Below are 16340 nucleotides of genomic sequence, written 5' to 3'. Positions count from 1 at the left end.
CAACCATGGACTCCGGCCACTAAATGCTTGTTCCGAGCTATTGTGACCATGCTGTTCTACGGCTTGAGTACCACGTGAAGTCAGCCATCAACCGCAGCGATCGCCGACTTGCACTATCAACGGAGCGCTCTGTCAGGTCTTTCCACGGACCGATATCATGCCCATGTCGGATACCTCTCAAGCTTCCATTGGGAAACCACATGCAGATGACCAGTTTCACTCCCAAATTCACGGCGCTGCTTTTTCGCAGACGCCTCGACATGCGGTAGCACGACCGCCACGGGCAACATTGTCCTTCGCTGCAACAACGGCGACGCGCGGACTGTTCAATTCTATTTGCTTCAACAGTCTAGCGAACCATATGAGATACCCAATTTAACGAATTCGAAGACGAAGCTCGACTTTCCCAGGCAGGTAAAGTCAATGAGTTGCCAAAGGAGTGCCTTCGCCATAGTGCCTTCGCCATTCTTCGTAGAAACTGTTTATTGTTCACACTTTGGAACCCTCCTTAGTATACACGATTGGGACCTTTTTCCATGTCGAATTGTGTTTGTCAAGTGAGGGAGATTGATGGATTCCTTTGGAATCACGCAGAGAACTCTCATTTTCTGCGGAGCGTTCGGACTTGTTCTTTGTCGAATTTTCTTTCTTTCCTATGAGGCATATACCAAGTCCGAGGTTTACATTTTTTTTTTGGTTTGAGCTAGGGCTCTTCCAGGTCATGCTTCATGATTAGGTAGTGACCGGGTAGTTACTGGTTATCCGACAAGTCCCAAGAACCTATGTGAAGTGATCAGATATGATATACACTACTATTCGGCGTAGAAATAGGGAGACTGAATTTATCGCTCAAAACTGGGCATTTGAACACAGTTACCAATATTAGTATTCTTATCACTCGTTAGCATCATGCTGGCTGTGGAGCACTTTCAATCATTCTCATCTCATCCACGCAGCGTAACCTTCAGATGTGAGACGTAGCCAAGCTCGTGATTCTTTTCTTTTGAAAGGTACATCGTCTCGGGTCAATAACGACCAATTCTTCGGTATAGGCGCATTCATGCGAGTGCTCGGAGATGCTCCAGGGGAAAGAAAAGCAGAGTCATATTTGCGTCCATCTCTTCGAGTCTATACGTGATCTGCCCAGCCAAAGAATTGCCGTCCAATTAACTAGCCGCTTACTTCTTCAATGTCTTCTGCTTCTCGGCATCAATCAACTTCCGGCCCTGCACGACAAGACCCTTTCGAGACCTCACGGCGTCCATATACCGCTTAGCGACGTTCTCCCGATCCGCCAGTTCGCCCAGGTCTTCCAGCTCCTCCTCGGTGGCAGGAACCCAGAACGGATCCTCATCTAGAGCTTCGAATCCTGCAAAGATGAGTTGAGGTTGTGCAGCGCCCGAGGTACGCTTGCGGATTTCTTCGGCGAAACCAAAGGACTCGGCGACTGGGAGCAGAGCGAGGATTGTGAAGAAGGGGGTCCCTTCTTTCATCACCTCAGACAAAATACGGCCTCTTCGGCGGGTGATGACACCATACACTCGACCAAGGACCTCAGCTGTAGAACAAGTAGGTATGTTAGTCTTGCGCTGCGTGTGCGATCTTATAGAAGTGTGAACAGTGGGCACGTACTCGTCGCTTGAATCTCGCAACTGTACATTGCGAGCATGATGCGGGGACTCCAATCTAAGAATCCTTGCGTAATACCTTCGCGGACAAGCTTGATCGAGTCGCCTGTCAGACGGCCCATGTCAAGCTCGTCGCTGGAGCTAGCATCGACAGCAAGTTCCTCTAAAAACACGGCAACTCCTTGCATCGGTTCCTGACAAAGTGGTCCTTGCCCAGTAGCCAGCTGGAACGCATATGCAATCTTGTCGCATAGATCGCGTACTAGAAGGGCCTTCATATCGTCGGAAGACACATTCTTCTGTTTGAAGTCCTCAAGCAAGCTGTGGAGAGCTCACGTCAGTTGCACTCTTGGTCAAAATCGCGACAGGGTGGCCGAACTTCTGGACTTACAATTTCTCGCATGTATTGACTGCCGTAGCATCCACCAGAATATTTGGCCCAACCCTACGTGGACCAAACGCGATAACTCGCTCCACGACATTGTTCCACAGCTCCTTTTCCTCTTTGACTTCCTCTTCGAAGACCTTTTTCAATTCGTCTCGGAACTCCTTCATAGTCATGAGATTACCCTCGCCAATTTCACCGGCAGCAGCAGCCCCAGTTGCCTCTTCCTGCTGCGTAGACTCCGAGACTGCGGGGGTCGACCCTGCTTTCGACTCCGCAGCGTTGCGTTTCTCCGCTTGTAATTGCTTGATGGTTCCGACATGCTTCGACAAGAAGTCTGTGACAACCGACGGCATGGGCATGACACGCAGCCGGATGGTCATCTGCTTTGATGCGGAAACTGAGAGAACGCAACCACGGCCGAGCTCTGAGTTCCGGGGAGCGGCCATTTCGGCAGCATCGACAATTGTCTCCCGATAGGGAACAATCGCTTCACCGGTTTGAATATCACATCGGGCAAAACGCTCGCGGAGATCTTTAATGCAGCGTTCCAAATGCAATTCTCCCGCTGTCAGGATGACATGCTCGCCGCTGGGAAGAACCTCGTATTCAGCACAAGGATCGCTCTGCTCCAAGAGACGCAGCCCAGTGATCATTTTATTAAGATCCGCCGGGTTAGTAGGCTCCAGTGCGACACGGACGATGGGAGGCGTGCTCATCGAGACACCCGCCAGGTTGATGCTTCCCTCAAGTTGACTGCAAAGGGTGCCCGTCTTGAGGACATGTCCGGCAAGACCTCCAATACCAAAAACCACTCCAGCAGGTACGGACTTCAAGGGCTCCAGGCTTCGACCCATGAGTAGATACAGGTCTGTGACTGTGACCTTCTTCGGCTCGGGGCTTGCGTGTGGATCCGCTGGCGAGAATTTGGGCGGCAACACGTAAATTGAGTCTCCGACCGACAGTGTTCCGGAATAGAGTCGAGCGAAACCAATGAGGTGCTCGGGATCCTCCTTCTCTGTAGACTCTTCTGGCCCCTCGGTTTCCGTGATCAAGTTCGTACTCTCAAATGCCGATGTCATTCTCTCGAAAGCATCATTTGACGCCGGCGCGGCTTCAGCTTGCATCTTTGCAATTTCCTCTCTCTTGCGACGAGCTATCTCTCGAGCCTCATCTGCACTCATAGTGCCACCCGCACGCTTTTTACTTGATCCCAGCTCGCTTTCCGGAACCGCCATCATTTTGCTGACATAGGCAACGACCGGTTCTTCGGGGCTAGTCTTGAACGAAACCATCGCCTTTTTGATTTCTTCAGACACTTTGTCCGAGCCAGGCGAAGTTTTAATCATCTCAGGAAGACGCGCAGCTTGTGCGGCCGGAGGGCTTGGTAGATATTCAATCACGGAGACGAGCACCGCTGTGGAAAGTGGCAGCCATTGCGAAAACAAGGTGGTCATGATGTTTCTCGGATCACGCGAGCGCATGACATATGGCGGGATTGAGAGATTCAATGATTTCGTGATTTTCTCTAGCAAAACAGAATCACTGCCAGAACGGAATTTTAGTATGGAGTTAATAACATAGTCATTGCCGCACGATATTTCTTACCCTTTTCCCTTCCCACCACCAGTGGTCGCCTCATATGCGGCCCAGATACTGTCCAGGACAAGTTGCACGAACATAGGCTTCAGAGCCCTGCCTTTGAGATGCTTCTGTCCCAGAACACGTTTCGTCTTGGGGTCAAGGTAGAAGTCACCCCAGAGCACTTTTTCCAATATTTTGCGCTTGATTCCCAGTTTCTTTTCGTAGATAGCAGCGAATTGCCTGATGGTGAAGGCCCAACAGTCTACAGCACTGCAGAAGATAACGTTATTCTTCTCTGGAGCGAAATAGAGATCTTCGTCATCACGCTCCTCAAACTCAACAAAGTCATCGAAGTTCTCTGGAGCGTTATCCTCCGCAGTTTTGTTCTTTGACTTTTCCTTGTCCCGCGAGGCAAGAGCATTGACACGATCCTCCATACGCTCGCGCCACTGCAAGTCCTCTTCCATGCGCTCACCTTGGTAGAAGCTGCCAATCACTGCGTTGACTTGTTCAAGAAGTCTGCTGAGATGTGAATAAGCTTCGCTTGGGCTCATCATAAGCTCGGTCACCAGTCGATCCATTTTGTTGATAATGAGAATCGGCTTCAGCTGCTCAACCCAGGTCTGTCGAAGCACTGTGACGGTCTGACTGCAGACGCCTTCAACTGCATCGATAAGCACCACAGCTCCATCACAGAGACGAGAGGCCGTAGAAACTTCACTGCTGAAGTCGATATGACCCGGAGAGTCGATGAGGTTAATCAAGTACTCCTTTTTGATAGGATCTGTATCCGGACTTGAACGGCGAAACATAGAGAAGAACAGTGAAATCGCAGATGATTCCATTGTAATACCTCGTAGTTGTTCATCCGGCCTTGAATCCAAGTAGCGGATTTTACCGGCCAACTTGGGCGAGATAATGCCATTGGTGGCAATAAGACTGTCTGTGAGGGATGTTTTGCCATGATCCTAAATGGTAGAAAAACAAGGCGAATATGCATAAGAATCATCTCGGAGCACCACAGCGCTGAAGTCAATGCGAGGTATGTCGTCAAGCACTTACAACGTGGGCGAGGATACAGATCTAGCGCCGATATTAGTATATCACGGGATCTGACATCACCTGGCGTGATGGAGGGGCAGAGACTCACATTCCGAATATCCTCAGGTTGCCGTTGCAGACGAACTAAATCATCTATATTGACCACGGGCATGTTTAATCGTTGGGGAGCTGCTCCCTTTTTGCCTCTTTAGGTTTTCAAAAGGTGGAAGGTGGTGGGGAGAGTGATAGAAAAGGTGGTTAGCCGTCCGCGAAAAAAAAGTATCACTGGTGTCGGGTATCCAGAAACAGAAGGCGCTATGTATGTAACGCTTTCGAAAACAGCGGCCCATTCTCATTATATGTAAAACTCATAGTTCAATCCTAAGTTTCCTGTGATTGCTATCTCAAGCGACTAGTGTGTGAGTACGACTTCCTCGGAAAATCTCGCTAGCGTGACTGTGTAAAGTCGTGAGGTGAGTCTGACTGGAGAGAGACTCGGTCGCTTCGTCATCGAGAGTTGACTCATGATGAATCAACCCCAAGGCTACCTCAATCATCAATGTACTTTCCTTTCCTACGCCGATTCGACATTAAAGACCATTTTTTTATGCGCTCTCCAATCTAAATTTAGACTTTTGCGTGTACTCAAGGATTCATTTCCGCTACTGCGACTTCATTCTGCATCAGCGAAGGACAGTTTGATCTTTTTGATATTTTTGGCCTTTTTGTGTCCTTGCGGCTTGGATGGCAAAGCTTGGAGCTTCGCTTGTTGGGCAGCTGACTCGCTTTGTTCATCGTCGCCCACAAGCTTAGCTTGTTTGCGCTTCTTGGGACCTCCAATTTCCAGCAGATTTTTCTGTTGCCTCGACAGTTGATTCTCAGCCTGTGACTGTACGTCTCTCTCGTCTTGTTCGCCGGCCTCGCTGGTACCGCAGGAGTCGTCGGGCTTTTCGTTTGAGACCCCACGCACGAGAGCTTCATATTCTGTTTTAGAGATCACCTCATTGCTAGTCTCATCGACGTAGACGGGAGCGTCGTCGTCGTCCTCATTTTTGTCCTTGAGTTTCCGAGGCCGGGCGGCAGGCCGCTCGAGTCGACCCGAATTGTCGCCGTAGTGACCCCGAAGCTTCTGCAAAAAGGCTGGCTCCTTTGCCTCTGGAATTCATGTGAGCAAAGTCTTTGTTGATCGTATAATTCGCATACCGTAGGCTAGTTTCGCATTTTTGGGCATAGTGGTGCGACGCGAAGTGGACTCCAGACAGTTCAAGGCAGAGTCATGCCGCACAAGCCCTTCTCAATTGCGAAAAATTGAGATAGTCCTCAGACCTTCTCAAGCCATCCAAGTCTCATGCAATCAGACAGCTCAGCAAGACCAGATGTCGCGTACAGAAATCATTCAAACAATGTAAACCCGGACAAGTGCCCGCGGCAGTCAGAGGCTCGGAGGCATTTTATCGCATGCGTGCTCTGCTCGGCGCTAAACCGGAACGGGTCACATCGAAAAGTCCAATGAAGCTCCCGGGTCGCGTCTAGTCCTCTCCATCAATCGAATCTTCAGCATCATTAAAACAATCATGCTTTGCGCAAGTAAGTGACATCAATCAATTCTTCTGTAAAGGAAATCATTGAATCATACATTAACCCTTGCCTCTGAACAGTCTCTGGAGAGGCCCCTCAAGTTCCGGTCGTCTCTACCAAGAGCGGTAGGTCTTTCCAGCCTCCAGCAGGCGGGTTGCGCGTGTCGCTAATGCGATTACAGGCAGCGTTTTCGAGAAACGTCTCATTGAGGCGTACATCAGTGAGCACGGAAAGGATCCTGTGAACGGGGAGGATCTGACAGTCGAGGATCTCATTGATGTCAAATCGCAGCGCGTTGTCCGACCCCGTCCTCCTACTCTCACTTCGATTCCATCTTTACTCAGCGTTTTCCAAGAGGAATGGGACGCGCTAGCTTTAGAAACATACACACTACAACAGACGTTGGCGCAGACTCGACGTGAGCTTAGTGCCGCTCTCTACCAGCACGACGCTGCTGTGCGAGTGATTGCACGTCTCACGAAGGAGAGGGACGAAGCCCGTGATGCGCTGTCACAGGTGACCGTCGGAGCCAGCAAACCCAGCGCTGGTGGGGAAGCTATGCAGGTGGACTCGGCCGCTCTGCCTCAAGCTGTGCTAGATGTCATCGAAAACACACAAGCGGCGTATGTCAGCCCTTGTCGCAACCTCGGCGACCATGCTCTTCGAGTCGTGCTAACTCGACGTTTGTCAAATCTTCTAGTTTGTCTAAAACTCGTCGCAAGCGCCCGGTCCCCGACAATTGGGCTACTGTCGAATCGATCTCCTCGTACAAACCCGCGGAAAGCTCTGGGCCTCTCTGCTCAGGAGGTCGCGCGCTCGCTGTTCACTCCGCGGGAGAGCTGGCCCTGATCGGTGGCGCGGATGGAGCTGTCAGTGTGTACTCTCTGTCTCAAAAAGCTGTTCTGCATAGCTTGAAGACGGATGGTCCAGTGACCGATGCTACATGGGCTGGGGATAAGGCAGTGGTTGGATCTACAACCGGCTCGGTCAAGGTGTTCGAGAATGGCAATGAAGCAGCTAGCTTCGCTGCCCATAGTGGTGAGGTTACCGGTGTTGCTGTACATGCCAGCGGTCACATTGTTGCCTCTGTGGGAGTGGACAAGAGCTACGTGCTCTACGACATGCTTTCCAATTCTACAATCACACAGGTTTGGAGCGACGCTGGTAAGACCCATTCTAATGCTGTAAATCTCAGATGACAGAACTAACATCTCCACCCTAGCCCTTCTGTCTGTCCAATTCCACCCTGATGGCCACTTGTTGGCTACCGGTACCGCCAGTGGCCAGGTTAAGATCTTTGATGTGCGAACTGGCATCGCGGCCGCCGATTTCACGATGTCGGGTCCGGTGAAGTGCATTTTCTTCTCCGAGAATGGAACCTCTCTCGCCGCAGTATCTGCACAATCAACCACAGTCTCGATCTGGGATCTCCGGAGCTTCAAGGAGATCAAGGTGTTGGATACTGGCAACCAGGTAAAATCGCTGCACTGGGACTACACCGGCCAGTTCCTCGCCACTGGTGGTCCAAGTGGAGTAACTGTTCAGCAATGCAACAAGTCCGCAAAAGAGTGGTCTGAGCCGCTGCGCAGTGCTGTCCCCGCCGTCTCAGTGGCATGGGGATCTGCCGCTCAGAGCATTGTGGCCCTCAATCCAGAGGGTGCAGTCACTGTTCTTTCAGCTTGAGCGCGAACATGCTACTTGGCAATGGAAGATCAAAAGATAGAAATCACAATACCAGATAATGAAACATCGGGACAGTCCCTCATGTAACCCTCAATCCACATCCTTTCTGGGCAGACATTATTGACCCTTGAAGTCTACCTATCAATCTCCACGCTTGCATTGATCAATATGATAATATTTTTGTCCTTTCCGAGGTTGTCAATGTTACTAGCTTTTGTTTTCCCCCTTCACCTACGGTTATTTTGGTCTAGCACGGGCAGGTGAACTTCTATATAGCTAAAAGCCCATGATTGTTCAAAACAGGCCTAAACTCTCCTCCCGCTAGACGACCGATAGAAGCACTTGGGAACGAATGTAATTTTAAAAAGATATACAATATGGAAGCCTCAGAAATTGGAGTTTACAATGGGTGTCAGCAAGATCATCTGCCAGGAAGATTAATCGGACAACAGTTGAAGGAAGAGCGTTGAAACAGACCATCAAAAAGAGTGCTCTTATCGGCCGCTGCCATCCTGGGTCGACGTATGACGCAATTATCTGACACTATGGTTCACCGCCCTGGAACGTAGAATGTAGCGCGTACCGCCCGGCATCAAAAGAGGCAGATTGTCACCGCCTTCACATAATTAGGCCTGCTCGTTGTGTCAAACCACTGCATTCATCTTCTATAGACTGACAACTGCCTTCCTTCTCACACATTTTCGCTTCAATTCCATCATATACTACAGTCAACTGCGCCCATATGATGAGTGAAGATCCCGGCGTCCAATTTATGGGCGCCAGGTCTAAGGTATGCGACAACCTCCAGATCTTTGGCTCGCGGGGCAAATGTGAACGAAACAACAGAGTGGGACACCGTTGCTGATTCACGGGTACCCCTGGTCTCCAGACATCACATCGTTCTATGTTGCAGCAACCTGGCGAAGACGACCAGTCGCCCTGGTATCGCCACTTCCATCCCCGGCGCCCTGAAATGTCCTCCTCACGTTCGTCTCAACTGCCATCGCTTTTCACCTTCCGAGAGCATTCTGAGATTCGCCAGTCAGCTGATTCCGGGCGCGGTGGTGGGACGGTGATTGACCTGACGAATGAACCAGAGTCGTTTCCACAGCGGCGATATTCCGTCTTAGACGGACCGGCTGCTTCTAACACCCCACGACCTCCCCGATTTGGACGAAACATCCTGGCTGATGTGGACGTCGTTGATCTCGAGGATGAATCAGAGTATGCAGTGGATGGTCGCGCTGGGGAGGATGCTGATGAGGAGGATCGTGCTGCTGAGATCCCGTCCAGTAGTCCAGAAGTTCAATTTGTCAGGACTCAGCCTCGTGCAGATGCTAGGCCACAGAGATACAACCCGTATCGTCTATTGGGAATGAACCGCGGAGGTGGTTATCGTCCACCACCACGCTTGGGTAGCAGTCAACGTGAACTCAGACCTGCGCCCCCGCGCATTATTCCTTATCATCGCTTCGCGTTTGAACCCCCATCGATCTTGAACTCAAGCATCTCACTCGATTACGAGCTCCCGTCTTTTACCATTGGCCAAAACATGACACGTCCGGCACCAAGCGGCCACCAAGCGCTGAACACTGTTGCGTACAAACAACCCAGTCCCCTTCCTGAGGGCTTTGCCAGAACCATAGACGAGGACCAGGTCGCGGTCTGCCCAAACTGCGAATGGGAACTAGGGACTGGTGAGGGCAAGAAGCAGAATATCTTGGTCGCCAAAGCATGTGGCCATGTAAGGACCTTCACCTCTCCTCAGATTACACCGCTTGCTAACCGAAAATCTTCGTCATGATACAGGTCTACTGCGGCGAATGCGTGGAGCATCGGTCTAAGTCCAAAGCAAAGAAAGCTCAAGGTGATCGCCGGACTAAGCCTTTTTCGAAGTGCGTTGTGGAAGACTGTGACAAGCAACTAAGTGCTCCTTCGGCCTTCCTCCGCATGTATCTTTGATACTTGTGCTTTCTTCTACCTCGATATCCGTCGATGCTTGCAGGGCATCCAGACGTGCCAGTCTGCATAACGTGGGCTCTCCAATCGGTTTCTTCTCAATTAGCTTCTCGGCCATCTGGTCTTCTTACGGTGATACCCAACTTGCATGGTGGCGCATGGCGTTTATTTTTTTTCTCATTTGAGCGTCGGACCAATGCTAAATCACTTCTTTCTTTTCTAGCAATTGAGCGGTTAACTTTGATAGTAAACTACTGAGGCCGTGAGCTCATTGCACGGCGTTTAACAAAGCACTAAGCCAGCAAGTTATTAAGTCAAGGAGCATGCCAGTAGTCTAAGTCAAAGTCTTCACGGAAGGCAAGCAGACAAGCTGGTACACAATTGTAGCACAGGAATGATATTGAGGTATGAATTGATTTGAGCAGAATGCATGAAGAAGAGATAAGGCAAGGCGCATGTCGAAGAAACGCTCTAGTATAGTGATACATATGATACAATAGCAGGATTCATTCAATGTGAATCACAATGTCATTGCAGAAACAGATTGAGGAAGGGGGTTGACGGTCCAAGACGAATCGTTTTGTTCAAACGCCACGAAGATCACCGTGGTATGGTGACCAAATGCCACGCACACTTTCGTTCAAACTCGTCACGGGTTTCTTCTGGGCCTTCAGTTTCTCACCACTGGCATCCTTGAGGATCATGGCTTTCGTCAAAATATCTTTGGGCTCGAGGTTACGCACACATATGGCCTTCTCTCGACCATTGATGTAGTGTCCACGGATGACCGGGTGCTTTGAATGTCGCGGAGATACACGGATCTCGATTTGGGGATTCTCTCGCGCAAAGTTGGGAAGGGTTTGTGTGAGGAAAGCCCTGGAAAGACGAAGGTAAATCAGACCATGAAGGCTTCAACGTCAATTCAAGAACGGAAAACATACAGCATGCCCCGGGAGCTGCCTCCGTAGTTGCAGTAATGAAAATCAAGGCGTTTGCATTGTAGGATGAAGGCGCCAACACCATTCTGTTGTTCAAGTCAGTTACGCCTCCGATACTCGATCAACACTCCATTTTGTAATTTCAACCAGCAAAGAGCACATACCCTAGCGGCAGATACCGTCTTGATTCCCTTGACTGGCATGATTCTGGTTTTTGTGGCTTAATATCTGTCTTGCTGTCATTGCATGCAATGCTTCCCCGGCATATTTTCTCGACGCCAGCTGAAGGCGGTGAGGCGCCGCCAAGGCCATCGAGCGCTTTAAGCGCGGGAACCGCGCCTCACTCAACGACCTTCCCGTACCTACATATCCAGTGAGCTAAGGTTCATCATCAATATCATCGAGGACCCTCCACTATTCTCTTGAGAGGCCAAGTCCAAGATGACGGACAAGCTGCCTCCGCCGCTTCTGGCGCTTTTTCAACCCCGGCCACCTTTGCGCTACATACCTCCCTCAGATCGCGCCCCGGAAGACTGCGGCAAAAGCTCAATCTCTGGCGTTGCCCAATTCCTCCCTGCTGCCAAGCAGTTCCAAGAGGAAGTCCCATACAATGCGACTGAATGCTGGCTCCAGCGCAAGTGGCGAGAGAAGGTCGAAAAGAAGGAAGAAGTTGCGAAGAAGCTGACAGAGAGCTTGGAGCATTGTATGCCGTTGCCGGAAATCCCTTCGCGGTGTCACTAAAATAACTAACGATCACCAAACCCACAGATGACCCTAAGGAGGACCCTCAAGCTCGAGGCGATCCTTTTAGGACTCTTTTTGTTGCGCGTCTCAGCTACGATGTAAAGGAGGCTGATTTGGAGCGCGAATTCGGTCGTTTCGGTCCTATCGAGCGCGTAAGGCAGTCCTGCCAAATGCCAACAGTTCCTCTTGTGCTTTCTGACTCATTTCTCTTTATCACAGATCCGAATCGTCAAGGATACGATTTCCCCAAATGCATCCAAGAAGCCCCATCGCGGATACGCTTTCATTGTCTACGAAAGAGAGAAGGATATGAAAGGTACAATGATTAATGGCTTGCGAGGAACCATTCGATATCTCACCTACCTTTATCCAGATCGAGCATCGCTAACTTCCAATTGGTCTTTCCAGCTGCGTACAAGGAAACTGACGGCATCCGGATCAAGGATCGACGCGTACTCGTTGACGTCGAGCGTGGTCGCACAACAAAGGGCTGGAAGCCTCGCCGTTTGGGCGGTGGACTCGGGGGTCGCGGCTACACAAAAGCAATGCCGTCCCGGCCCATGGGGCCAGGCTTCAACGCGCCCTCAGGTCCAGGTGGGTTTGGAGGAGGTTTCCGTGGTGGCTTTGGTGGCAGAGGCTTCCGTGGCGGCGGTGGCTTCCGCGGCGGCGGTGATCGTTTCGGTGGTCGTGGAGGAGTTGGCTTCCAAGGTGGCCGTGGTGGGTTTGGAGGTCAAGCTCCACCAAATGCTCCTTCTGGTCCTGGCGGTGCCCGCAGTGGTGGATTCGGAAGTAATTATGGCGGCGGCGGGGGTGCTGGTGGCAGGTTTGATCGCGGAGTGACAGGTAGCAACCGCGAGCCCGTTCGCCCTCGAGACGCATATGCAGACCGTGATCGCCGCGACGATCGTGATCGTGGCGATCGCGCAGACAGGGGCGATCGGGATAGTGGCGACCGGTACAGAGACCGTGATCGCATGTCGGACCGCAACGGGGACCGTTATCGCGACCGTGACCGTGAACGCGACAGATATGGTGGTGGTGCTGGTGGTGGTGGTAGCCGGGAGGACTATGGGCGCAAGCGCCCTCGTGAGGATGACGGCTATGATGACAGTCGCTCTAGGAGACGATACTAAGCGCGGCAAATCCTTCCTTTCACCCTCGGCATGGCCCTCGACGTCCCCTGTTGAAATCCGAGTTGCTGGTGGGTACACTTGCCCTCGTCTATTGCTCGTCCTCTTATCTTCAGGGTAAGGAACGATAATGCGGCGCTTATGTGAAGATCAGAGCGAAGCCTCTCGTTCTCAACATGCAGTGACACCATACTTTGTTGACCACAGGGCGCCCCGATCACCACGCCATTCCAGTCTCTGCACCAGCATGCATCTAACCTTGCATGGTTCTCGTGGAGTGTTTTGATATTCGCCTTCCTTTTTGAGGTTACCTTTGAAGGTCGTTTTCTTTTGTTGCGTCCATTTTTTGAAGGGTCCCTCAAGCGACCCTTCCTTGAGGGTAAGTATGTACTTTAGTTCAAGCAATTCTTTACGTTCATGCAACACAAGCACGGAACAGCGCTCAGGTAAGGCCAGGTAAGAACCATTGCATCGACTCATGCGCAGGCGTCGGCCGAGGTGATATGTATGCAGATGAAACAATACCCTTGAGTGCAAGTTAAATAATCTTAATCGTCAAGTGGCATGAATTTTGTAAATCTTTTTATGTCCAATCTGGTATCTATCATCGCAAGTATATCAACTGGAAGGACCCCCACCTAGGACAGATACTAGGCAGATCAAGGGGTCTTGACTGTAATCGAAGGAAACGAAAAGCGCCCACCCCATAACTCCGTAAGATGCCTTTGAAGAATCTTTCTCTGTGTTTTTGCAGTGGTCACAGAACGACCTCAGAAAAGCCGGCAAATGAGACTGTAACGTGACCATGCGCCTAAGCATCGGTTTCCATGTCGCCCTCCTCCAGAATTTTGATTTCTCCAGTCTCACGTGTCCACATGGCCTTGAGGTCTACCTTGAACTCGGAGGAAGTAATTCCGAACATCTTCAGGATAGTCGTCTGGCGGGAGTCGAGTGTCTCGCCCTTGCGGCAGATGGGGTAACCCTCTTGGCCCTCGGTCAGCTCGAGCATGACCTTGCCCTTGACCAAGCGAGTAGGAATGCCCAGTTTCCGAAGAGCGGGCTCGATAGTGTGGCTGACAGGCTCATCTTGATCGGCTGGGATCTCACCACCACGGGCAGTGACAAGGCCATTAGGAAGAGTGAAAGAGCGAGTAGCCACGGTGCCAGCACGGGCAAAGTCTGAGGGGTGGAAGTTGTCGAAATATTGAATGACGGAATCGACAGGACGGGAGGTGAAGAGCAGGCCAACCGCACCGGTCAGGTAGGGGCAGAGCTTGTGAAGATTGTCGGCGGCTTCATTCTCGGGGGCGGTACCAAGAGCAACAGCCATGACCTTGGTCTTACCGAAGAAGAGACTGTACGTAAAAGATCAGTCGCTGCGTATGAGTTTTGAGCCAGTCCGACAGCGTGTTTTGCTGGAGATAATTGGCTTATGACTCAATTGATACTGAGCCTTCAGCGGGTCCAAATCACATACCGACTATCACCAAATTCGGCGCGCACGTCCTTCAGGTAGGTGTTTCGCATGTTGTCTACCGAGAAGACGAAGAGGTGATCATATTCCTCTACACATTCCCGAATGTTGGCGTACAGACGGCGAGTCTGCTCCTTGTGGTCCTTCTTGACGGTCTTGGACTCGTGGACGACACGCGCGCTTGGAACGAGGCATCTTTGTTGTTTGGTTGGGATTATTTTCGTAAACGTTTGAGAAATTGAAACTGCGACAACGTCTAATCGTATCCCGCAGTGGCCGTGGGCACTTGTGGCATTCGTTTTTTTCGCTGATAACCGGATCAATAGTTCTGCCGAGCTTATCCGATCCCCACTAGCCTCGATCAGGCAACCAGCTGCGATAGCCCGTCACCTTGCAAGGACGTTTCTTATCGCTTACAACATCGTGAGGGTTGTCTGGGGTCGAGAACATGCTGGATTTCATGGATTATGTCCAGCTTGCATTCGCGGAGGCGACGAATTGGAACACGGATAATTCTTACTCCGCTCTCACGACCACTGCACAGTGTAAGTCGCTCCAGTCGCATGGTTGACGCGCTCTAGACCTCATGCAGTTGGTGCAGCGATTCTAGAATTCGAGACGCCCGAGCGATTCCGTATTCGACTATCTTCGCTCTCAACCCCCCATTTTGCGACCAGCTATTCATTAGGGACAGTGGGGCTGCTTGATGGCTCTATATCATACCTCTTCAGCACAGCACCTTTGTATAATACTCCGAGTCGAAGTGCCCTGATACCCCTCCGAAAGATCTCGCCAGGATACCGACAAGTGCAGGTCCCCGAAGCGCCAAATTTGACATGGGGCTGGAATTCACTCCTTGGAGATGTCGACGATTCCCGATTCAATAGGGGCACACGCTCGGGAAGCGCAGCACACCATGATGACCCCAAGTCATTAGAAGGCGCAGCCCAGCGAAAGGCAACCCTTCTCCACGCATCGCTTCATCTTCCCTCACCGACCACGCTTTATGCGCTGTTTTTGCGCAGATTGTCCCCTACAACCCAGTTGTCCCTCGCGGTCTGCTCCACACGAGGGCCTCCAATGTCCAAGTCCGCGCCGCAGGCGTCCATGCTCGCCCAATTGTCCCACGATACTGGAAAATACTGCAACGAATATCTCTTCAGTACAGACAATGCGCTCTTTGGCTGGCGAGGGCTTTGGAACTTTGGCGCGGATCCTCGATATACCCCCGACAATGCGCCTTCTCGCCCTTCTTTGCTCTCTGCGGGTGCTGAAGCGTATTACTCTCCGGTCTCCTCAATAATTGGCATGTCCACAGGCCTGAGATTCAGCACCCTGCCTGCTGCGACTGAAACACCGTTCTCACCCTCGTCATCAGCCTCCATCACGCCCACGCCAATCTCGACTTTCCCATACACATTGACCTTGACGCTCACTCCCATCACCGGGTCCTTATCTACGACATACTCGCTGCGCGCTTCTCCGAATCTGTCCTTCAGCTCTAAGTTCGGGTTCAATGTTTACAGTTGGGAAAGCGAGATGGTTGCTGGATGTGAGCTATGGCAGCGATCACGGAAATCGACATCACCGTCCGACGATGGGGTAGAATGGGCCCGTCGCAAGATGCGTATGTATGACTCTTCTACGCCTCTTGACGGCACCCTGCCGTCTTCTCCGTATGTGTCCGACCCCATTCAACCTGATTCCGTGACTGGGTCGGAGGCCGACGTCGAGGGCGAGGCCAGCGATTCGGTGATTAAACTCCGGGTAGATCAATCGTGGAATGTGCGACTCCTTTGGGAAGGCCGCGTCAAGGAGTTGCTGGTGAGTGCAGGGGTAGGCCTGGGTCCGGGCTCCTTCTCGACGGCTCCTCACGTCTCCTCCGTCGCGGGGAGTGGGTCGACGCAAAGTGGAGGCGGCGGCCCTGCCACGTCGTACTGGCGCGGAGTTGGGGTCTCGGTCATGTACTCATCATGATTCATGACGATGTTGTGTGGATGCTGATATCAATACGGACGAGCCGTAGACATACCCTGGCGAGTCGCGACTACATGTGTTGATGCGACGGTGGCTATGTAATTTAGGAGGCCCAAGCGGATAACCTTGAATTCGTCGCAAGCTAGACAAGCCTTTGTGGCTGCTTCAATGTACATAGATTTTCTTTTCATAACAACGTATTTCACATTTCGAAATTGG

The 16340-nt window shown here is 51.4% G+C and overlaps 8 protein-coding genes across 8 annotated transcripts; 4 read left to right on the top strand and 4 right to left on the bottom strand.

The window, feature by feature from the left end:
* Nucleotides 1-1178: 1178 nt before the first annotated feature.
* Nucleotides 1179-4810, bottom strand: N7539_004012 (GTPase RIA1; the record flags this gene model as incomplete). Its single annotated transcript, XM_056933614.1, has 6 exons — nucleotides 1179-1558; nucleotides 1633-1949; nucleotides 2020-3558; nucleotides 3622-4565; nucleotides 4660-4680; nucleotides 4748-4810. 6 exons carry the CDS (start codon nucleotides 4808-4810, stop codon nucleotides 1179-1181), a joined length of 3264 nt encoding a protein of 1087 aa, XP_056791155.1.
* A 501-nt stretch (nucleotides 4811-5311) lies between these two features.
* N7539_004011 (DUF4604 domain-containing protein) lies at nucleotides 5312-5869 on the bottom strand (the record flags this gene model as incomplete). Its single annotated transcript, XM_056933613.1, has 2 exons — nucleotides 5312-5793; nucleotides 5842-5869. The coding sequence occupies 2 exons, from the start codon at nucleotides 5867-5869 to the stop codon at nucleotides 5312-5314; spliced, it is 510 nt and encodes a 169-aa protein (XP_056791154.1).
* Nucleotides 5870-6212: 343 nt separating this feature from the next.
* On the top strand, nucleotides 6213-7899 carry N7539_004010 (pre-mRNA-processing factor 19 family protein; the record flags this gene model as incomplete). The annotated part of the gene is made up of 5 exons (XM_056933612.1): nucleotides 6213-6225; nucleotides 6297-6341; nucleotides 6398-6839; nucleotides 6917-7380; nucleotides 7439-7899. The coding sequence occupies 5 exons, from the start codon at nucleotides 6213-6215 to the stop codon at nucleotides 7897-7899; spliced, it is 1425 nt and encodes a 474-aa protein (XP_056791153.1).
* Nucleotides 7900-8644: 745 nt separating this feature from the next.
* Nucleotides 8645-9861, top strand: N7539_004009 (putative RING finger domain protein; the record flags this gene model as incomplete). Its single annotated transcript, XM_056933611.1, has 3 exons — nucleotides 8645-8689; nucleotides 8789-9643; nucleotides 9709-9861. The coding sequence occupies 3 exons, from the start codon at nucleotides 8645-8647 to the stop codon at nucleotides 9859-9861; spliced, it is 1053 nt and encodes a 350-aa protein (XP_056791152.1).
* A 581-nt stretch (nucleotides 9862-10442) lies between these two features.
* Nucleotides 10443-10999, bottom strand: N7539_004008 (mitochondrial 54S ribosomal protein mL43; the record flags this gene model as incomplete). The annotated part of the gene is made up of 3 exons (XM_056933610.1): nucleotides 10443-10734; nucleotides 10800-10882; nucleotides 10961-10999. The coding sequence occupies 3 exons, from the start codon at nucleotides 10997-10999 to the stop codon at nucleotides 10443-10445; spliced, it is 414 nt and encodes a 137-aa protein (XP_056791151.1).
* Nucleotides 11000-11237: 238 nt separating this feature from the next.
* Nucleotides 11238-12673, top strand: N7539_004007 (U1 small nuclear ribonucleoprotein 70 kDa; the record flags this gene model as incomplete). The annotated part of the gene is made up of 4 exons (XM_056933609.1): nucleotides 11238-11499; nucleotides 11565-11692; nucleotides 11760-11856; nucleotides 11949-12673. The coding sequence occupies 4 exons, from the start codon at nucleotides 11238-11240 to the stop codon at nucleotides 12671-12673; spliced, it is 1212 nt and encodes a 403-aa protein (XP_056791150.1).
* Nucleotides 12674-13481: 808 nt separating this feature from the next.
* Nucleotides 13482-14323, bottom strand: N7539_004006 (ribosome assembly factor MRT4; the record flags this gene model as incomplete). The annotated part of the gene is made up of 2 exons (XM_056933608.1): nucleotides 13482-14025; nucleotides 14148-14323. Coding segments are annotated over 2 exons (720 nt in total), but the record flags the coding sequence as incomplete, so codon positions are not given.
* Nucleotides 14324-14592: 269 nt separating this feature from the next.
* On the top strand, nucleotides 14593-16121 carry N7539_004005 (mitochondrial distribution and morphology protein 10; the record flags this gene model as incomplete). The annotated part of the gene is made up of 2 exons (XM_056933607.1): nucleotides 14593-14687; nucleotides 14726-16121. The coding sequence occupies 2 exons, from the start codon at nucleotides 14593-14595 to the stop codon at nucleotides 16119-16121; spliced, it is 1491 nt and encodes a 496-aa protein (XP_056791148.1).
* Between the last annotated feature and the right edge of the window lie 219 nt (nucleotides 16122-16340).

Source organism: Penicillium diatomitis (genome assembly GCF_028827545.1).
Source record: "Penicillium diatomitis strain IBT 30728 chromosome Unknown utg000004l_segment0_segment0, whole genome shotgun sequence".
Taxonomy (NCBI): domain Eukaryota; kingdom Fungi; phylum Ascomycota; class Eurotiomycetes; order Eurotiales; family Aspergillaceae; genus Penicillium; species Penicillium diatomitis.
The sequence above is the reverse complement of the archived record's forward strand: the minus strand, read 5'-3'. Positions and strand labels throughout refer to the sequence as shown.